At 37.1% G+C, this 23,885-nt stretch overlaps 1 protein-coding gene across 5 annotated transcripts in view; it reads right to left on the reverse strand.

Moving 5' to 3' along the window:
- LOC5570937 (protein outspread) overlaps window positions 1-23,561 on the reverse strand; it is a 656,156-nt gene extending 632,595 nt beyond the window's left edge. For all 5 annotated transcript variants that reach the window (XM_021844551.1, XM_021844546.1, XM_021844549.1 and 2 more), the window contains exon 1: window positions 21,646-23,561. In XM_021844551.1, the coding sequence (XP_021700243.1) occupies window positions 21,646-21,765 (120 nt within the window). In that variant the 5' untranslated portion in view covers window positions 21,766-23,561. The remainder of the gene's footprint in view (window positions 1-21,645) is intronic.
- Window positions 23,562-23,885: the final 324 nt, after the last annotated feature.

The raw sequence follows: 23,885 nt of genomic DNA on the forward strand, positions 1-23,885 counted from the left end.
GGTCAACATCGAACGCTTCAACGAAGGGATAGCTGGAATAAAAGTGACTCCGATTAAATGGACGAAGATGGGTTACGTCAATTATCCCGAGAAAAAATACCGTGAAATCAACGAAGCTGTACGAAGAAACCTCTTCAAATTAGGACCTGAGGATGTGGAAAATACAGACTACGATGAGGTAATTATGAATATGAAGGAAAGGTTCTCGAATCTAGCCACGACAAGGAAAGAAAAATTATTGATTTTGTCGATGCTGCCATTGATGAGTTCAAAACCAATAGAAATACAGCAAAAGAGGCAAAACAATTCAAAAATAACTGTCTTGCAACCAAAAATGCTAGGTCGAGTACTTCATTAACAGATGAGACAAAAGAAAAAATAATTCAATATTTTGAAGACGATGAAGTAAGTAGAGCTATGCCTGGCCAAAAAGATTATGTATCTGTAAAAAAAGATGGAAAGCGTCAAGCAATCCAAAAACGATTAATGATGACTACTTTGAAAGAAGCGTATACACGCTTCAAGGAAATTAACGAAAATATTAAGGTAGGTTTTTCCTCATTTGCAAGCCTTCGTCCAAGGCAATGCAAGCTTCTATCCAATTCAGGAACACATAATGTTTGTGTGTGCACAACACACGAAAATATTAACCTAATCTTACATAGTTTGAAAAGAATCAATTTATCAAAGGATATTAAAATGTTAACTGGTAGTTTTTTGTGTGAAAATACAACATCAAATTGCTATCTACGATCTTGTTCGGATTGTCCAGATTCTTCATCATTGGAAAATACTTTATTCGCTGAGTTTGAAGAAAATTATATTGATCAGTTATCATTTGAGCAATGGGTGACCACGGATAGGTGTGACCTAGAAACTATTGTAAAACCTGTAGATGAGTTTTTGTCATTTTTTTGCTTGAAATTAGAAAGTTTAATTCCTCACGACTTTATTAAAACAGAGCAATCCCGCTTTTTAAAAAATACGAAAAATGCATTACAAGATGGTGAATTTTTAGTCATTTGTGATTTTTCTGAAAACTATAGCTTTGTATTGCAAGATGAAGTGCAGTCCCATCACTGGAACGTACAACAAGCTACAATTCATCCATTCGTTATTTATTTCAATGGAAGTACGCAAATTGAACATTTTAGTTTTATTGTAATTTCCGAAGATTTAAGACACGACTCAGTATCTGTAAATTTGTTCATTGCCAAAATGATTAACTTTTTACGCGTTGATAAGGATAAAAAAATCAGAAAGATATATTTCATGTCTGATGGAGCAGCATCGCAGTACAAAAACCGTAAGAATTTTTCGAGCCTATGTCAATTAAAATCAAAGTACGGAATTGATGCAGAATGACATTTCTTTGCTACGTCACATGGCAAAGGTCCTTGTGATGCTATTGGAGGAACCATAAAGCGCATGGCCACAAGAGCAAGTTTAGCCAAAGAACGTGAGCATCCAATTAAAACTGCAAAAGAACTATTTGATTGGGCGAATCGCAGAAAAGAAGAAGATTTAACAAAATTATCATTTTGTTTTACTACTACTGAAGAGTACGAATTAACGGCATCAGAGCTCAGCGAGCAATATAATAACGCGAAAACGATCCAAGGAACCCAAAAATTTCACTGTTTCATTCCATTGTCAGAAAATAAAATTAAAGCAAAACTATACTCGAACTGTACTGATAATGATGCAAAAGGGTTCGATATTGTAAAAAAATTGAATAACAATAAATAAATAAATAAGTATTAATAAAATGTTTTCATGATCTCATAACGCATACCCAAATCCAAAACTTTTAAAGTTTATATATAACATTTAGAAACTCATCGATCATACTCTAAAAAAAATATCCTGGTAAAAAAAAAAATTATTTTCGTTTAATCTGTTAATTCATTTTAATATATACATATATACATATACATATAATATTTATACATATACATAATATTTATACATATACATAATATTTATACATATAATATACATAATACTAATGAATACATGAAAACGACTTGTTTAATTCACGCAAGGCTCTTAACAATAAAATCAGCAACAAACTGCGGTTCCCATAATAATTTACACCGAAAAAAAAATTTTTTTTCTACTAAATGTGAAAATTGTGACATGTTTGAAATGTCATAACTTTTTTGTTTATTGGTTTACCATCACCAAATTTTTATGGTAGATAGCTAATATAATGGACCGTTTTCCCTCAAAAAATTACGTTGGCATTCCGATAGGGTTTTGAGATATTTGAGTTTTTGTGTCAAAAATTATGTTTTTTAAAGCAAAAAAAAATTTTTTTTTTACTGTGTGTATTTGTTTTTGGAATCTTTATTTAGTTGTCTAACTTTGTTTCTTTAGTTGTCTAACAATCGAACGAACCGTTTTTGCTGTGAAGCTTTTTGAATATTTTTGAACCATTTTCACATACACCCTTTTGAAAAGTTAGTCGTGACTCAACTTGAAGATTTGATATCGGAAAATGACGATTTAGTTGGAACTGGAAAACTGTGCAAAGTTTCAGCTCAATAGAAAAAAATGAATTAAAAAATTTACCAAATTTTGGTGCTGTTGCTTGGAATCACTCAATTATCAGTGTTCATGCACATTCTCATACTCTGAGAATTAGGTTGTTCAGGGGTATCTAGTTTTTTTACATATTATGAAATTGGGGTGCCCTGCAACTATTTTTAAGACGCGTTTAAAGTTAAAATAGAAACTTTTTTTGAATTACCACTCGGGTTTTTTTGTGGTATAAGCTGACAATATTTGAACCAAAATGTCAGCGTGGTAATGCCTCCCTCTGGCTACGCCCATGAGAATGCGAGCTGCTCGTGATGAACATCGATTCCTTCCGCGAGACGAGGTGCTGTGGCTCTGGCTCTGGAGAGTGATGCAATATGTGGGTGCTTTAGTCGGTAATCTGTTCCCATATTTTAGCGACCCATGGGATATGCCATTCGATTGGGGCTTCTTGTAATGATCCCTTGGTCTGGTCTGGTCACATAAACCAGGGAAACGGACGACGTTCTCGAGACGAATGTGCCAGAAATGGGCAACAAATCTTCCAAATGCACGCAACGCCAGGCAGCCAGCTTTCCCGCGCGAACGTGATGCCCTTTGAAAACAATCGCCATCAGGGCCACAGTAAGAGGAAATTACGGCAACAGCAGTTGCTCCAAACGTGAGCTACCATCGTTGAACTTTGTACTGTAGCGTGACAAAGAACCTTGTCAATTCGGTGCTTCGCTGTCAACTGTCTTCGATTGAGATACCGAACCCAATAAAACTATCATCTTTTCGCTTTGATAAACGTCATACTTATTGGCAGATCAAAACTTCACCCTCAATCCATTCGAAGTGAATTGTTTGCCATTAATCCTCCCAATTGCGATGTTTATCTCCATCCTTCTCCTTTCTTGCAACCTTTCAATGAGTTTTACTTGTTTTGAGTACACTGCTCAGGTATACCGCCTTTTTGTTTGCCATCCCGTTGCTTTCGGCATCAATTTTGGCATCGAATTCGGACAAAGGCATTCCAGCCTGGTTGTATTTTTGCTTTTCGTCTTCGCCATCGCTATCATCTGACCTGAAAACGGCTCAAGTGCTGTCGGGATTGTCCGTCCGCAATTGCAAACGAAGTTGCACAATCCTTGAACTCTCCGAGAGCTGCGCTGAAGTCGTCGTCGTTGATGGACCGACCTGGGTGCCAAAGCATGCCACAGATAATTGTTGAGGAATTAAATTCAATTAAAAAGCTAACCGAATGTTGTTTTAATTTTTCGCTATTGCACCGCGTGCTGGTCGTCATTTTGCAATTAAAACAACCAGCTGATAATTGATCAACGGCGACTTGCTCGTGCTAAGGAAGATAACCAATGGTCAGCCTAATTAATCAAGGTCTATTTGTTGACGTTATGAACAGTTTATATGTATCTTATTGAATATTCGAAATTCACATCGAGTTTGGATAATCATGCAATTAATTTTCAGCATTTCATTCGTTAATTTGTGTGAACCCGTATCAATCTGAGGAAAAGCAAAAAAAAACTTATACCCTCGTAAATTTTTTAGTTTAAATCAAGAAAGAAAAAGGGTTACTGTTCTGTTCTTGGAACATATTACGCTCGTCTTAGGACCACAAGGAACTTCTAATACAATATTTGGGAAATTTCTAACACGTTATCAGTTTTGGCGATTTTTTTTAAATAAATTTCGATGATATGATTCGAATAAATATTTGCCTAAAATGCATGAAAAAATGTCTGGTGGGATGCCTGTGAATCTGGAGGAATTCCTTATTCCGTTTTGCATCTAACTTTTGCGTACCAAAATAATCATTATTGGTCATTGTTGATGATCACATATCAACCATTTCATACAAATTGCCCAGCTAACTTACTTCTAGATTATTCAAAAATTTTAGGATGATTTTACCATAACTTGCATCATTCAAGCGTTGAGAAGCAAAATCATCTAAACATGCAACAAACTCTTGCCCAGACCAAGCGATCATCGCGTCCAAGAAGGTTAAATCTCAAGCACGGCAAAAAACTGAATACTAAATTACAGTATTTCCGCGCATTTTAGCAGATTGCAACAATAATGAAAGCTTGTTTTTTGTTTCATCAAGAGGTTTCTAAACAGCACGATGCTTCCGATTAGTTTTTAATAAGGCTCCCCAAGTAGAAAGTGACTGAATGGTCGACGCGTGGCAAGTAGGTGTTCCTCGATTCACTTGTCTCTGGGTGGACGTAGCTACCCTTCGAAGGTTGCATCGTGTGGCCACTAGCGAACAACGTCCGTGCCCCCTCGAGAGTCTATTCAACAGCTCTACAAGCTCCGTGCCACGGACGAAGGTGAATGGCAAACATTTTAATGCACTTTTGAGGCTGTGCGCACCGGTGATTCTGGTGTACATGAACCATTAGGTTGAGTAAAGATTGCGGTTGGAGGACATATTGCAAACGGTTTCGTGATCGCGAAATGTGGAGCATTTATTAGTTTTTACTGCGATCCCACACTATTTGGTCACTCGACGTAGACTTCGACTGCAGAGACGCCACTTGGCGAGATCTCCATCAAGACAGGTCCGAAAACCACAAACCCTCGGAGAACAGTTATCTAATGATTTATGCTGAGAGAGCGGAGAAGACGCTTGGGAAACCACAAGCCAACAAAACAAGTGACTTTTCACAGCAACCTGGCCCCATTAGGTCACCACGGAACGCAAAATCCGAAGAACGCCACAAGGACCATTACCCGACCGACGGCGGACCACTTATGCGCATTATACGAGGTGCTAGAAATTCCACTTCTACTTCATTCGGAGCGCAGGCCCCTATCCGGACGAGAGTTAAAACCCACTTGAACGACGACGTCGAGAACATCAATTTCGACATTTGCAAGTTGTTATTTTCAGTGCCAGGGCTGGTAGCAGGCCTTTATTTTGAGACTTGGTTTCTATTTTAGTGCAAGTATGTTTCTAACAAGGAATCAAATTGTCATCAAAACAGACGAAAAACAAACAACAAGACAAGCGCGCTCACAACCGTGTGTCCCAAGTTTTGCGGTTGCGATACAATCAAAATAAAAATTGTCATGACAATCACAAGAGGGAAAAATTTTGCAACTTTTTCAACTCGTGATTAATCAGTTTTCAAATAACGAAATTTATTTAATGGATGCTGTTCGACAATGTGTCAATGTTTACCAAAATGGAGAAAGTTCTCGAAAATTGCAATGTATAGCCCAGAAAATCGCTGTGCACGCGGTGATCGATCATTGTCATATTCTGTTTAAGTGATTATAAACTGTTATTGTGGAATAGAATTGTTGCAACAATAATAGGAAAGGACAATGTGTTTGTTGCTGCGTGTTGACAATTGACAATGACAATTGATTCACTGGTTTTTAATGAAAAGTCTTTTAAGTCACTATTTTGACCAAAATGCTTTCTAAAGACATTTTCCCCATGTTCAGCCATTCCACGAAAAACCGATCTAGTGGGTCACCGAATTCCGAGAAAATTTGCTAATTTGTTCCTTAACCGAAATAAGGATACACGTGTTTTTGGATTTTTTAGTAGGGTGACCATTTCCGAAATTGGGCGATTAGAAAAATCGCGACTCTGCAAATTTTTTTTTTTTTTAATTATAACTTTTACATAAAAATAAATAAACAATTTCTGTTGTTTCGTGTTTTGAATGCCTATGGACAAAAGGAGCTATTGCTGTTCTCATTTCAACTTGTATTTCAACTCTGAAAAAAAATCACATGAAAAAAAAAGACTAGAATTTTTTATATATTCTCATGTAATTTTTTTTGTTTTATATTTTTTCTGAAAAGTTGAAATCTTTAGCTTTCATTCCATAAAAAAAGAATTGAAATCGGTTGAGCTGATCAAAATTTATGATTTTTTAAAAATAAAAAAAATCTAATGTGCAGAGACCTACAGTGAACTTTCAAAAATATATATCTCAAATACTAAAAAAACATACATCGCAAAAAATTTGACAGTGAATGTAAAATTTTCTGAACTTCCAAGAAAAAATGAGAACAGCAATAGCCCCTTTTGTCCCAAGGTCTTCAAAACACAAAAAACGGAAATTTTTGATTTCTTCTTTCATGTAAATAAACACTTTTGTGAAATTTTATATTTTTTGCAAAGTCAAACTCTTTAGCTTTCATTTTGTCCAAGAAAATTAAAAATCGGTCAAGCGGTTCATAAGTTATGATTTAAGCAAATAATAAAAATTTTGCAAAGTCGCTATTTCTCTGGTCACCCTATTTCGGAAATGGTAACTCTAATAAAAAAAAAACCAAAAACACCTGTATCCTTATTTCGGGTAAGGAACAAAAGAGTAAATTTTAACGGAATTCGTACGCATGACGGAACATAAACATGACCTGTTAATGCTAAATACTTGCTTGAAGCTTTGCAAAAAAGATAAAATCTAAAGTTTAGCGATAAATTGGCTTAAAAATTGTCTTGTACAAATTATGGCAAGAGTGTTTCCGGATTTCACCATAAAAGTTTATTGATTATGGATTATTGATTATTAGCACGAGATACACTCAAATTCCATCCAGAGCGTTTGATAATGTCACGCCAATAAGAAATGAAGTGATTGTTTTTTAACAATTTCCAGAAATGCTGTGTTAAATTGATATTAAGTCAATTTAATCCAATGCGTTGATGAAAGCAATTAAATTTTCGAAAAGAATTAGAGATGTTGAGAACATTTTAAAGATGATACATAACAGCATTATTGAACTCACATTACTTTTCCTATGATGGAAGAATCCTAGTAATTTAGCACAATCTATAATAATAAAAATGGAATGGTGTTTGTATGTCACGAAATGGCTTGAGAACGGGTGATTGGAATTACATGATTCCTTCACAGTTGAATTCGCCCGGATCTCCGACGTGTTTGAGAGAATAAAAAGTTCAGGAAAGTCTTCAGGATAGTGGGAAAAACGGGAGAAAACTAATCTGTCATTTTCTACACGGGACTAGCTTGGCGTTTTTAAACAGCCTACTTGATAGCAAGACGAAGTTTGCCGGGACCACTAGTAGGGGAATTAGGGGCATAATGGACACGTTAAGCAAATGATCGTTTTAAGACCATTAAATGGCAATATTTTTAATTTACCCCCGGCTAGTTTTCAAGTTTGATGTTAGTACGAAGTGCCACATTCATTCATAGTGATAAAAATCATATCATATGTCAGAAAAGTGAGATAGAAAATTGGGTCGAAAACAAGGCTGGTGAAAAGGTATCGGGGCGAAATGAACACCTGCATGAAATTTAGTTATTCCAATATATTCAATGACTGTCAATCATTCCGATATGCAAAAGGGCTCTCCCTCAATCATAATAGCTAAAAAGAACCTTTCTGGGTTCGTTACTTTGCTCAAAAATTAGATTCTTCCACTGTCTTGTTTATATGCCAATTTGAAACTGAGAAAAATTTTAAGTCAAATTTTGAAGAACAATTGAAGCAAAAAATAAACTTTTATACCGTCAAACATTTCAAATGCATTACAGATTTCATGCAGTGAATGAACTTTTGATGAAATATGCGTATTATCAGATATTGAGAGGGTGTCCATTTCGCCCCGTATGTTCATTATGCCCCTAATCCCCCTACTTAAATATAATGCCACCATGAAAGTCACTCGTAAAATACCTTTCCTTTTTTTTATTTCACTTAATTTGAGGAAATACTCTCCAAAGTATCGGCATTTTTACGAACTCATACACTTTTTGTACCATTTATCGCTATGGGGCTCTGCACTGTTTTGATTTTGTATAGGATTTTTACGTTTACTGGCCTTAATGTTTATTAGTTTCTTGGCAGAGTGAAAGAGAGAGGATTATTTTTGTGCAGAGCCCTATAGTGAATTTAAAGTGATTTATCCAAGCAACCAAAAGTTCAGATAAGAGCGCATGTTTTGGCTTAAGCAGCTTACTTTTTAGGTAATTATTGAAACTTCATTCCACATAAAACTAATTTAAGCTGGTGAAATACAATACTTTTGGACATAGAGCTGGAACAAGTTCGACTGGAACATATTCTGAACTTTCACAGCTACCTTGTCGAGAAAGCACTATGGGCGGTTTCCATACAGACTGGCGGCCAAAAATATTTGGCCATTTATATTACAAATTTGATGTTTTATTTTCAAAAACAAGTTTTCGAGACTAACTTTTGAATAGGGCCTATAGCGAAATATTGAACTTGGTTACTTATAATGCATATAAGCCATTTATGCGAGTAACGTTGCGCAACCCGTTATAAATATTAAAACTTACATAGAAATGATGACATGAATGATTTAGCGAAATTCAGTTATTTTCTGAATTAGTTTTTAACTGTTTTCAATAGAAAATGGTTGAAAATATTGGATATAATAAAAAGTGCAAATTTGTGCAGCTAAATTCTTCACGATCCTTTAGTTTAGTTTTGTCATATAAGCCACTATTTTGAAGTTTTTTTTTTTTTTCTAGGAAGTTTCTAGGAAGCCTTTTTTGTAAGCTTTCAAATGGTGTAAAAACATTTTACGTAAGTATTATAGAAAAAAGTTATATTCATTTGAGTAAACCATTGGCACCTCATATCTGAGTGTGCAATGCAAATCATGCCGTAATATTTTGGGGATTTCTTAGCAGACATGTTTACAATGAAATGGCGAGCATGAATTGAAATTTGGGGCACATCACTTTTTGATTATTGGTCACCTGATAAGCCATAGTGGCCTGATCCACTGGCTATCGAAATGAGCAAAGATGGTTAGAACCTAACCATCTTTGGAAACAGCGAAATACAGAGCTAAATTGAAAAGAAAAGCTTCTAAAGGAACCAAGAAGCCAGAGAAAATTATCCAGATAACAGCAGCTCTATTCTAAAATTAAAACTAAAATTTAATTCAATTAATTGAATTAAATTTGAGTTCTAAGAATTTATTATGAGGTATATTTAAGATGTTATATAAGCCACCATTTTCTGTGCTTTTTCAGCTGTACAAGTGTTTGGTATTAAGTCAATAGTACCGTTTTGATTCATATTCCGAACACTTAAGGCCAACAGTGACTTCATATGTATCTGATAGGCAAAAATTATATGATATTCGTGAAAATTTTGATTCCTTCGCAAAGTTAGCTGTTAGCTATTTAGTGTGCAAATAAAAATGTTTATTTAAACATATGTTGTGTTCCTTTTCTTTTTTTGTTTCTTTTTAAAATTCTATTCAGCCACGCTCAAGCAACATTTGAAAGAAATGGTAAAATTTCTGAAAAATCACTAGCTTCTCTTCACAAAAGATAAAGTTATGAAATCATAACTTTTCGGTGTTTTCAGTATAAAAAATGCTTCAAATTTTTTTGAATTTTTCTAGAAAAATAACATCATCAACAAACAGGTTGCGAAAAAAAAACCGTTCAGAGTTTAGTATCTGCTAACGATAAATGCAAGAATAAAATGTGTGAAAATCGGATTTTTGTTTGCACTAGTCGTTAAATGGCAGTATGTTGAAGTCGTGCCAATACTTTCTGGGGCACTCTATACAAAAACTTTTACCGGGACACGATTGCTAATGGACCCTATTCGGTTCCATTTCTACAACGCTGTGAAACTTTTTTTCTATGGGAGGAATTGCCCGAGTTCTTTTGAAACGTTAAGATTTGGACCATTTACAAAACCCATTTTTAAACCCTTTTATAAAGCAACCGGACAAGCTTTACCAACTAAATAAGCAACACATTGACATTAAAAAATAACTATAAAAGTAATGTATTTGCTATTGCGATAGAGCAGGTTTCCTTAACAAGAGCGTATTATATCTTTTTACCTTAATTCCTCAAGATTTCCTCAGATAAACTCCTCGTTGAAACCCTTAAGCAATCCTGAAAGTCAATTTTGTAGGATATCCAAAGAAATCCCTGGACGCATCTACTCAGACTGTTTGATCTTTGCTACTGTTTGATCTTTTGAAGATGTCCTAAACTGGAATCTTGGAGGATGCCGTAGGCAAATCAATGGCAGAGTCACTGAATAAAATCCTTAACGACTCAGAAGTTGAGAACTTGAACTTGGGAAGTTTCTAATAGAATTCTCTGAGGAATACCTAGCGGAATCACTGAGATAACTTCTGTGGTTATCCTTGGAAAGATCCGAGGTATCACCTACCTTACTCGAATTGATAACTGATGATATTCTAAGTGAAAATCATGAGAAATATATACATTAATACGACTAGTAATACTTAAAAATATTCTTAGATAATGCCTGGGCTGATTCTTTATTCAAACTCTTATCTCCTAGTTCCTGTTAGATTCCTTTTTGTGGTCTTGATTACTATTTGGTATTGTTTAGGAACCCTTTTTTTGTTTTTGTTTCGTTTAGTTGTGGACTGTTTTGAGGCAAGAGGTGTCTAAAGTTCTTTGCTAAAGTCGCTACCAGCCCTGCAGTGCCGAGTATGAGTTGGTAGTTTCGGGCGATTCTCTTCCTCCCAAAATGTTGCTCGATGGGATGGATGGATGGAGATTCGGAAGAGTCATCGTGCTTACAGGCAGTGACTGGACCAAGAGGCTGCCGGTGACCGTCGATGTATCCGTATGTGTGTGCGATGTTCGAGGCCGTGTTTGCTGATTGGTTCACCCTATACGAGCACTACCAGCAACAACGAGAAGAAACACTAATGATCGAGTGCAGGAATAGGTTAGTTGCTAAATTTAGACTTTAATTTACGATCCGACTCCTCTGCCGAAGAAGACAACGGTGGCGGCGCGATGTGGACTGACACTCCCTGTTTGGAGTTTCTCTTTCAACGGCCGCCGGATGACTCCAGAGTGATGGAACAGTTCAAGCCTACATGTATATCATACGACGATCAGCAGAACTGCCTGGTGCTTTGAAGGTTCCCAAATTGTTAAACGTTTTGAATGTGTGCTTTTTATTACGATTTCTTATCATAATGATCTGTGCTTCATTTAGTGTTGTTATCACAAAATAACACCAAAACTTCAAACACGAGTTTTTATTCTTCACCTCTGGATCGATTAAAAAAATCGTTGAATGAAATTTTGAGATAAGTTTTTCTGAAAACTGAATGCTCATCGTTGATTTTCAATGCAAAAACATTATGTGTCAATGCTGAAAGTTTTCAAAGACCTAAATTAATTAGTGAATTTAAACCATAATAAATTGTTAATTTTCAGTCTCAAGTATGACATTTCTTTTTATTTTCCTTCTTCTTCTTCTTGGCATTACGTCCACACTGGGATAGAGCCTGCTGCTCAGCTTAGTGTTCAATGAGCACTTCCACAATTATTAACTGAGGGCTTTCTTTGCCAAAGTTGCCATTTTCGCATTCGTATACCGTGTGGCAGGTACGATGACCCTCTATACCCATGGAAGTCAAGGAAATTTTCATTACGAAAAGATCCTGGACCGACCAGGAATCGAACCCAGCCACCTTCAGTTTGGCTTTTCTTTGTAGCCGCGAACTCTAACCACTCGGCTAAGGTAGGCCCAATAAAAAGCCATTACGCTCGAATCTGCAATTAATTATAACAAGCTTTAACGAGACTAAATTCTAATATGTTAATGAAAACATTCAGATATTATTTTCGGTATAGAAATTCACCATTGATGTACTAAATTCAACGATAGCTTTTGAAGGACGAAACTCAAAATTTTGTCTAACAACTTTTATAATCGTTTCAGAGGTATAGAAAAAAATATGTAATCGAAACAGACGTTTCAAAGTTTTGATGGCTGATTTTTCTTATGAAACTTTCAACGGGAAATTCTCTGCTAACAGAATTGAACATTGTGGAAAAATCAGAACAAATTTCGTCGGAAAAACGTCCTATAAAACAACTAGGGCAGTTTAAGAACCCCTGTCATGAAGATTTCAGTCGTCTACATAGTGTACGATAGAACACCCATCTTCAAACAAAGAAGCTGTAGACAGCGGCAGATGCGAACGATGGTCCCAGACTTCAGCTCCGCAAGAAGGTCATGTCGTTGTGGCTTGGCCAATCAAATGACTAACCTGATTTTCGATTAAATTTGCTCAGCTGTGCGCTGTTTCACTCTCTTTTTGCGTTTCCCATCATTTGTTCCCGCTGAAAAGTGAGTGCGTTCCGTTGATACCTATCAACCGGTGTGGAACGGAAATGCTGCCACTAAGCTGGAGAGGAGCTTTCAACTGCCGACATGTGATCCACTCACGTGATGGTGATTCGTAGTTGTCGTGTGGCTCGGGCTGAACGCGAACGAAAGGTCACGGAAGCGTCTAATGACAGTTATCAGCCAGTAATTATCGCAGCGAAACGTGTCGAGGAAATGTAGAATACAATGACGACGGTTTGTTCGAGACAGTCTGGGCAGAGGCACCGCTATTGTAGGAAGAGATATAGTCACAGTGCCCAACATGCTCTGCTTTTATTTATCGCGTGTTGTTACAATATAGCCCAATTCGGTGGATCAACATGTTCGTTCTCACTTGTTGGTCGGTGTCGAAAAGTTTATCGACAGTTTCGGGGAAATGAAGCTGTCAATGGCGTTGTTGTGTTGTCTATATTTTGGATTGTAATTACCGACTTCCTGAATTAGGCAACACGCGCGTTTGTCTTCCTACATGCCAAAGTTTTAAGTAAACGATTTCATAGATATTTGATCATCTTCGTGATTCCAGATTAACTAGTGAGTGGAATTAACTATCGATGACTTCAATGCAACTTTAATATAAAAAGTTCTATTGATTTAGTTTCAAATGGTTCGGAAATCTGGAAAATCAATAAAATCTGAAAAACTATTGATCGTAAGTCCAAATGTCTTAATTTCATTTGGGAATCGAGAAAATGTCCTTTACGAAAAGATCCTCGACCAGCGGTATTCGAACCCACGACCCTCACCATGGTCATGCTGAATAGCTGCGCGTTTACCGCTACGGCTATCTAGGCCCCTCCAGGATCTCGTCGTAATGGAAATTTCCTCGACTTCCCTGAGCATAGAGTATCATCGTACCTGCCACACGATAGACGAATGCAAAAATTGTAACCTTGGCAAAGAAAGCTCTCAGCTAATAACTGTGGAAGTGCTCATTGAACAGTAAGCTGAGAAGCAGGCTCTGTATCAATTGAGGACGTAATGCCATGAAGAAAAAGAAGATAAACTATTGTGACGGTTTGAACGGTAGAAGAGACTTAACTAACATGATTCATTCTAGCTTGAACTAAAGCTTGAAAAGCGTTCAAATGTACGTTAGATATTGTTTCAATAACATTCTTGAGCTTGAGCTTGATTGGCCGCCCGTGGATGCTACTCCAGTATCGCCAGATCAGCTGCGAATGACTGCTTGGGACTAACAGGCATCCTCAGTGTATAAGTGCTGGTGATCTTCTATTTTTAGATTTTTGGCTCCCACGTAGACCGTATATACCACTGCATCCACGCCAGTTCATGCGGGAGTGATTGGATTGGGGGAAAGGTATGGCAGATAGGTTTGCATTTGTGGTTAGCAGACTGCCTATGAATCAGGCGTAAGGAAAGGCATGCGCGTGGAAGAATGGAAGCGTTAGGGAAACGGTTTGTTGTCCGTCTCTGGTTCTAGCGTTTGCTATGAACGAATAGTTTGAGTGTGATATATTTAGAATGGAAGATAGAAGCAAGTGAGAGATATACAACTACAAAGTACGAGGAAAGGGACGGGCCTGTGATTGAACCCATGACCTTCTGCTTATGAAGCAGAAGCGGTAGCTATCAAACCACCAACCCCGTCATAGCTATTGTTCCAATAACATTCAGTGACAAAATATAGCTGGTTTTCCCTACAAAACACCCATGTTTGAGGATGTGTATCTCTATTTCTAGTGGTCCGAAAGGGCTGCAATTTGAATGATGAATCACAAATAACCTGAAGTTTTGTCTGTAGTGAGTTTATTACATCCCAGTCACTTTTTAGAAAGTTTGAGAGGATTGTTCAAAGACAAATGTGATTGACCAAAAGAATATTCAATTTAATTCAAAAATGGTTAGTTGTAAGCGATTGGTGTGTTCTTCAAATTTGTGTACCGGTTTTGAATTAAATTAAAAAGTCTCGTGGTCATTTACTTTTGTTTAAAAAAATTTTAGGTTGTTTGTAGTTCGTCATTCAAATTTCAGCCAATTAGGGTCACATAAAAGTAAGATACAGAACTTGGGTATTTTATATGGTAAAACAGCATTTCGTTACTAACTGTAGTTTGCCACTGACTGTAGTTGAATTTCTTTCGTTAGTGCCTTGTATATTTAGAACAATCAATGGACAACAATGCAACATACCAGAAGTTAGAAAATTACTTTTCTGTGTGATTTCTCGCTTGGCACAGCATTTTTCATGCGTTTGATTTATTTAAGTGTGCATTTAACATTTAAGTTGATTGAGACATGGACTTGATGGATTTCACTCAAACTTTCACATTAGCTTCTAAGGTTCCAGAGCATTCACAGCATCATTTATAACAAATATTATTAATTAATTGCAGCTTTCCTATACAAAATGCCTCTATTTGGGGTGCTAGTCCTTAATGATCTGATCAAGCTAAAATTTGAACGTTTTGAATTCTCTGTCACGTTCTGTTCGTTTCCGCATTATTTCCAATTTAGTCGGGGAATATACAGTATCGGCTGATGGTGCTATGTTGCTATCGAATGTTTTATGAAAAAGTCTTTTGCAAAGTGATGTGTGCCTTTTATGAAAAAAAAAAATAAATTTAAAGATGCCGTGAGTGGTTGTCTTTTGAACTACTTGTCGTGGTATTCGTGATAGATGTTTACGTGGTTCCGCTGATGGGCGTAGTACACGAAGATTTTTTTTTCGTTTGTGAAAAGTGTGATTTTTCTAATGGATCATTGAAGGTAGTTTTTGTCAGTGCTCACCGCATAAAAACAAAGGCGCCACTGTATATGGGATTTATCATTCTGACAGCATTGCTGTTCTGTCAAACACACAGGGCTACGATGGCCCAATCTATTTAATGATCCATTAAAAACGAAAATTCATCTCAGTAGGAACCGTGACATCTGATGGTGCCCTTAAGTGCTTTCTTCATAATCTTCTTCTTGGCATTCGTCCTCACTGGGATGAAGCTTACTTATCAGCATAGTGCTCTTGAATATGAGCACTTCCACAGTTATTAGCTGAGAGCTTTCTTTGCCAAAGTTGCTATTTTCGCATTCGTATATCGTGTGGCAGGTACGATGATACTCTATGCCCAGGGAAGTCAAGGAAATGTCCATTACGAACGGATCCCGAACCGACCGGGAATCGAACCCAGACACTTTCAGCATGGCTTTGCATTGTAGCCGTGAACTCTAACCACTTGGCTAAGGAAGGCCACACGTTGTTAAAATGTGGTTGAATAATGAATAAGCAAATACTGTTTGGTTTTTAACCTTCCATTACGTGAAATGTATCAACGACGGCAAGATTTATGTACATATCAAGCTACGAAACCCTTCATAGAATTTATATTCCATTTCCTAAAAGGTTATTGGAATTTCAAGTGTCAATAAGTCAAGTAAGTGATAAGTTAAGTGTTGAATTCAATTTCTTTCTTCTCATTTCAGAGACCGAGCGATGGCGCTTGAACCAAAGCTTATAAGCCAAGACACAAGCTGAAAATACCTGTACTCTATCCCTGGATGCACACTAACTTTCTTAACTGTGCCACTCCCAACGTTGATAGAAACATTTCATTTACACAACACACCCAATTACAAAAACACTATATTACCTTTTATCCAACTTCTTGGCTTCTATAAAGACGTCAGTGAGTCGCTGGCCTTTCTGCAAATAGGTGTCATATTATCATCATCAACTTTTGGTTTAAAATTGTTTTCTATAAGTAATTGGAATAAGACTGGTAAAGTAATAATATGACAGTTTTCAGTGTGCAATCTACGAAGTACTCTGTTACTACGCAATGCAACGCAAACACTACACGGAGACAAATTGTTACTTAAATTTTGAGTTTATTTTACCCAAAATTAAGAATATCGATTATACTTTCAGCCCAAAATCTCTCGGTATTCTCTATCTTTCACACGAATGTAGTCAAAAATAGAGAGAGCTGCATCCACCCAATAGGGGTCCTTTAGCCCAATAAGCCAAAACGCTTTTCATGTTGGGGTTGAAATAACTCAATTTCGCGTAAAATCAACCCAAAATTGAGTATATTTTCCAAATTAAGTTAAAGACAAGTTACCTAGTGGGGACCTTGGGATTTTAGCCAAAATTGAGTACAATTCCTTTCTTGTCTACCCCAGATTTTAGCAACACCCGTTTTTGGCAACAATTTCTTCCCGATTTTGGCAACACATTGAAAATAGTTTTCAATTGATTTTAAAGTACTGAATCCCAACAATTTGAAATAAAACAAAATGAAAACGCATTAAAATTAAAATGGCGGTGAACATTGGGAGCAAAGAAACGGAAAGTGAGACGTACTGATGAGTAGAACTCTCATATATTTGTTGTTAATTAACGTATATGAGAAGTCTTAATAAGCAATCAACATATATAGATTATCGCTAAAGGCTCAAAAAAGAGTTCTGGAAAACGTGAACTGTCAAAAATACACCATGAACTACCATCATCGTTCACATAAACATGATCTAGTTCACGGTGTATTTTAGATTGTTGACGAGTTCACGTTTGCTGTTCACGGATACGAGAACGGATTTTTTCTGTGTAAATAGTTTTATAGGCTTCATAATTTAGTAGAATGTGATAACTATGGACAGTAAAAGCAAGTATTTTATGTAGTTGTGCGTTTAATAGTTTTTTTAACATAAGAATCGCATTATGTGATTAAAGAAATTTTACGTTCTAAAGTGCCTGAAAACATTTTCAAATTATCTTGTGAACTTTTATTAACAAGTCCGTAAAACATTCTAGGAAACTATTGATGAGTGCATGTTTTTAATTATGAATCGTGGTTTACGGCTAACCAGCCGAGTTGAAGTTTTAACAACTACCGAAAAACTAAACATTACATATAATTTGCAATTGGATTAGATGGAGTGATTTCTTTTAGGAATTTATGGAGGCATTTCAGTAAGAGTTAGAGAAACTTTATACCTAACTCTAAATGTCAGTTTCAACAGAAGCTAGGAATAATTTTGGCGTTGTCATTGCAGGAACTGTATAGAGGAATTATAAGAGCGATTAATGGAAGAGCCCATGTTCAAAGTTCTAAATTCTGATTTTGTATTCAGGGATTCGTCTTAATTTTTAAAGATGTAACAGAAAGTCCCACAAATAAACAATCAGAAATGTTTTCCAGTTTTGTGCCGCTGCTATTTTTACAGAGGCAGCAACTGGTTGAATTCTAGAGGAATATCGATTCACTCTTCGATATCAACTCAACAATTACAGTAAAATATTACAGACAAATATGCCTTATCATTACATGCTTTTTTAAGCAGTCGTAAATAATCCAACGGAAAATAGACAACAAGCATTGCTGAATTCGCTCTCATTTGATTTTGAAGCACGATCAAAGCAAGCGAAGAAAAACATCCCATCTGTTGCGGTCCACGATCGACAGTACCTATATCGCAAGTTGTAACAAGTCTGATAAACAGGAGCAGCGAACGAGAGCCCCAAAGAGAGAGCGATGATAAAATCAATTTTCCTCACTTGTTTTGGGGGAAAGTGTTTTATCTTACTGGCACGATAAACAATCCCCGAACATCCGATAGCATAAGCACAGACAAACAGACGTAACACTGACGAAATTTCCATCGACTACTCATTTAACGATCATTTCAAATTCGCTATGTTCCAAATTTCACAACCAGAGGCGCGCGCATCGTTTTTCTTCGCGTTTGACGTTTCACACTACCGCCATCTGCCGGTCTTGTTGAACGAAACACTTTTTCGTGCAACATGCTCACCAGATGATGATGGTGTAAACTGGGCGATGGCTTTTGAAGAAATTTGTTCTAAGTGTTACGTCTGTTTGTCTGTGGCATAAGTGTCCCCCAGGTTTGAATCTTGTTTAGAGGGGGTTTATCATGCACTGCTTTCCCCCCGATCAGATCAAAGTTGTAGCAGTATACGATAAACAGTCTCTCATAATGTGCTGCATATTATGATAGTTACAGAGAGCGATACGTGAGAGATTCTCTAAATTTTCTCAGGATTCAAACCCTGATAGACACTCTAATAATAACTTTTAAAAGTAGCAAATCTTTCCAATGTTTTCATTATTATTTCATCGAGTTTCCAATTGAATATGTACAACATCTCTTTGAGAAACTATGCACAACGTTCCACAAGATGTTCATCATATAGTTTTTCATTAACAAAACATAAAAAAAAATCATTTCGCTAAAAATTTACTTTGTTTTCTAATTTAATTCTTATATCAATAAACCAGGTAAAAAATCAACAATATATTTTTTGAGGACATTGTTTGAAATTCAAACAGAAAAATTGCAAAAAATATTCGCATGAAATCTGCCTGGAACTTCCAGTATCTTGTCTATAAAGTTATCAGGGAATACATCAAGCAGTTTGATCACGTGTCCAAAAAATCCAATGGCTTTATGATTACTCAAAGGTCAAACCCACATGCATAGTGGAGCTCAAAAATGGTTGACAACGCTGTGAGCTCGTCAATATTTCAAAATAATTCTCGACAAAAAATGACGCTTGAAAACTATCCTTAGCAAAATATTTCTCTAATCTCAGCAAATGAATATAATGCTCGTAATAAAATATATATCTGGGTGCTCGGTGGTGTCTGTTTCAAGAACAAGCATTGAAAAAGTACATAATCCGGCAAAATAATAAGCTTGTAGTTTTCAAACGGGTTTTGCAGTGAAGCTTTGATGGATATCAATCATCTGATACATTTCTTTTTATTTTTGACATTACTTTCCAGCTAGTATTAAAACATAACAAATTATGGAAACTTGCATTATTTACAATTGCGAACTTTCTTCATTATTGGTGCATAAGGGTATCGTGTTATAACAAAAATGCACTCTATGGATGTTTAAAAACGTCGAAATAATTTCCCACCAGGAACGATCCTCAACGACACCTATATTCTCAACCATCTACTTTCCAGTAAGGTCCTGCTTTAATGTTACATATTGCATTCAAGCACATCCCCAAACTACCACTGCAAGTAATATCGTGCTCGTATTAAAGTAAAACTTGAAGTTGAACTGAAGCAGGCTCCTAGACATTTTTCACGTTTTTCTGAGTAGTAACCTTGCATTTTCGCAACTTTTAGTGTTTACCGTGATAAAAACATGTGCCTTTAAAAATTCCCGAATTTGGCAACACCCGGTTTTGGCAGCAATAAATTCACGCCTTGTTTCCAAAATCGGTAAGACACTGTAATTGGGCTCAACTACGGAGTTGCGTTAAAACAACCCAAAATTGAGTTGAATTCCGTCTCCGTGTAATAATCAGAAAGGGTTGTTCGTAAACAAAAATAAATACAAAATTACACTGCCTTTCATAATCCCAAGACCACTTAGTTTCTACTTCTACGATTGATTTGGTCTTAACCGACCAAATCAGTTTTGTAGCCAACGGATTACTCACGTTGTCTTTGGTTTGGATCACGTCCTTGTTGCTTTTCAAATTTCTAAAAAAAACTATTCTCAATCATATCTGTTCCACTTTCAATTATCAAAGAACTTATTGAGGTGCATATCAAACATGCCACGATAGCTATTTTGACGTAAACATTTCTTTGCAAACTATATTTGATGTTAACAATGCTCTAGAATCTATGATAAATTCCATTGTTAAAGCATATTCATTGCGAAGCCAAAATATGAATTCAAATGTTTTATTTTAGATGACGATCTTGATCTCTTGATAAGTATAGATCTATAGAAAATAGATATAGAAAATATCGAGTCGTTTGGATTCCATGTGGATTCTCTTGAAATTTGATTGTGTTCCTCAAAATGATCTCACTCAAATGGCATTTTTCGTGATTGCAAAAAATGTTGTATGCAACGCGTTGCAAAACTCGATTTTTTCAGCACTCGTCGTATTTATCCAACTCGGCAAGCCTCGTCGGATAAAGGTACGACTCGTGCTGAAAAAATCATCATTTTGCAACTTGTTGCTTAAATAACTATTAAGTATAATACAAAAACGTGTCGACATTAGTATTCGACCACTCATCATCATTCACATACAACGAATTTGATCCGTTCCAACACATCTGAAGACTTTTCCTGCTCTTCTAGTCACAGAAACAGTATTCGACAGTGTTTGACATTAAGGATTTGTTGGAAGATGAGAAAACTTAAATTTTGGAACATAATTAGTTTGAATTATCCAATTTTATCTGCCAAATCGTACGCTTCAGGCTAATTATCATCATGATTATCAGGTTAATGCCTCCATTTGATAGAACTAATATATTTCATGTCACTGTTGAAACATTGGAGCAAATATCTAAAAAATAAATAAATAATTCGAACTGCTGTAGATAGTAGTTATATGCATTTTAGATACCATATCGAACAAATATTTTTATTTATTTCACAACGAATCAAATGTTTCGAGTAACTTTAACTTCGACCTTAGCTTTTTATATTCAAGAGAAGATACAGAGCTAAAATTTATTAGTTTGTCTCGCAACGACTAATATTTGCTCTGGAGTTTTATTAATAGGATAAACAAAATTTCATAATCATTGTAGCGTGTTCCTCTAAACCCACCAATGAAATAGCCATGAAAATGAGACTGAGCTGAACATATGTTCATAAACTTTTATGACACCCCAGACAAGAGTCCCCAGGGAGCTAGCGATGTTCTGTTGGCCGCCCAACCAGAGGAGGAAACCTCAGTAAAACATGCACGGAATGCACACCGCAGCAGCGCACTTCGTTATGACTAATAATTCAAAGTGTCACCCAATGCCCGTGCTGTTTCGCCTCGAGTCTGTGTGCGAGAGTGTCGGGGTTCGTGTCGAGGAGTGTGTGGCGTGGGTTCATTTACCTAAACCGCAAAGAACCCCCCGACAACCGCACCCTAACCACTCAAAAGGGGGACCAGGAGAGTGAATTGAAAAGCGCGCAAAAACTTACCCGATTGCATTCCAAGGCAGCCGCACTGTGCTCCTCGCGCTGGCGAAAACAGTGTGTACATTTGCTCTTGTTAAAGATGTTTGGTGAAAATTTACGACACTCCAAGTTGCGGCTACCCATCGTTTCGAATTTTCTCCACTTTACACACAATTCCAGGGGCTGAGCCAGATGAAATAAAAAGCGACCGATCGATGATCACCACTCAGCGAAAAAATCAAAAATATTTCCTTTTGCTTCGATTCCGCTGGAATCTCTTCTTTTGTTGCCGTCGTCGGTTGGAGGATGCTTCTTCACAGCACCAAAACAAAAAACCAGCAAAAAATAACTCAAACCGATCGAGAGTAAAATTAAACCTCACTTAACCGAAATTGAACGAAATTGAAAATTTTTCGTCGTCTCCAAATATTGACGGTCAAATTCAATGGGAACACATTTTTTCAATCACTGTGTTTATGCTCGAGAGCTCACCAACCACTCGCAACGCACACATTGAGGCTTTCGAAGCATTTTAGCTGTTGTCGAAAACAAAATAACATAACGAAACCGAGAAACAGGGAAAATTAATCCAAAGCTTCGTGTTTCCTTCCCTGGGTCTGTTTCTTCCCGGTCATCAAAAACTGGCTCCTTTCTGTTTTGTTTTCCACTGGTTTGCCTCGAAATCGATCGATAAATGTGAAATCTAATTAACGTAACACCTTCAAACACCTGTACGAATAACAATTTGTATCACTTCCTCTTCAAGCTCACTTCCATTCAATCAGCATACAATTACATTTGCCTAGCGTGGTGATTAAAACTTGGCCACATAAAACCTTCGCTTGGGCTAGTTAACTCCATCCATTCACTTGTTGCAGCACCTCGGCTAGGTTGGATCGCCTTTTCGCCTTCTCTACGTTCCTGCCTTCTCTTCACCACCAAGTGGCGCTCGCGCAAACCCTCAACCACTTCCAAACCTTCCAAACCATACAAATATTTATTATTTGCTTATATTTCTGCTTGCCTCAATTCACACTGCCGCACACTACAATAGGTTCCAGGAGTTATTGACCAGGGTAACCAGACATGCCACTTGACGGCTTTCTAATGAATATTACAGCTGTCCAAATCGTACCAAACTTGATCCACCATGGGACAGCTTTAGAGCCACATCATTAATTCATTAGAAATCGCTCGCGTCTCACAAGCGTAAATGAACGTCGGCGATATTATCGCGTTATTCACGTTCCTTCCACACCGATCCCATGGATTTATTTCTTCACTCATTCACTCCGGTTTCCCTAACGACACTGGCTCGCTAAATCGTCAGCGCATTGCCATCACACACGTACGCAGCCACACTACTAGCAAAACCCGCAGTATCGTATGAACCAAAAAAACACAAGCACCCTCGCGTTAACCAACCAATCAGGCCTGCTAAACCTGTTGCGCACCGTGCGCTCGATCAAAACTGCTTGCGTGTGAATATGTTAATTTTTCTGACGTTTCCCTTACTGCCGAAATTCACCGTCGTCCGTCGGCTGTGATACCGATTCAGTATACAAAAAAGTCACCAGATTCTCTTCTTCCAGCGCCACGCAGGTTGAATCATTTTCGAACCGGGTGTGAATCCATCCAAAATTCCTCAATTCACCTGATCATCACCCACCACGAGTCCCAAAAAAAAAAAAACTAACTCACTTCACTCGAACTCCCGTATTCTCAACAAGTAGTACTCGAGTTTTTCGTTCGTATTGGTCGATTGTTTCGTATTCTCGAAATGAATATTGTTTATTTATACAAATTCCACAGCAAATGTTCAGCAGAGCTTCTTTCCGCTTAGTATCTTCACATAAAAAACGCGCAAAACAACAAAAAACACCTTCCCGACTGAAACGAGTGTTTACGAGATCACCGACGTTTCACAACTAACGCAGAAAAGTCACGAGCCAGCGAGGCATGCCTCGACAAACCCTACAACAGCAGCCGCTCTCAAACGCCGACCTATCATCTCTTTCAACAACTGCATCGCTGCAGTCGCCTCGCCACCTCACCGAATCATTCTCGCGCGGGAGTATTGCGCAAATCCTCTCTTCGGGTTAATTTTCAGCTGTGGCGGCCAACGGTAGACAACGCAATCGCGAAAGAACCGACACCACTGGGCACAAGTGTGTAGGTGCATGGTGGAGGAATGCTTTGGAAATCTACGAAATCGTTATCCAACTCACATTGATCGGAGAGCCGCAAGTATGCTCAGCTGTAGC

This window comes from Aedes aegypti, chromosome 2 (assembly GCF_002204515.2).
Source record: "Aedes aegypti strain LVP_AGWG chromosome 2, AaegL5.0 Primary Assembly, whole genome shotgun sequence".
Classification (NCBI taxonomy): domain Eukaryota; kingdom Metazoa; phylum Arthropoda; class Insecta; order Diptera; family Culicidae; genus Aedes; species Aedes aegypti.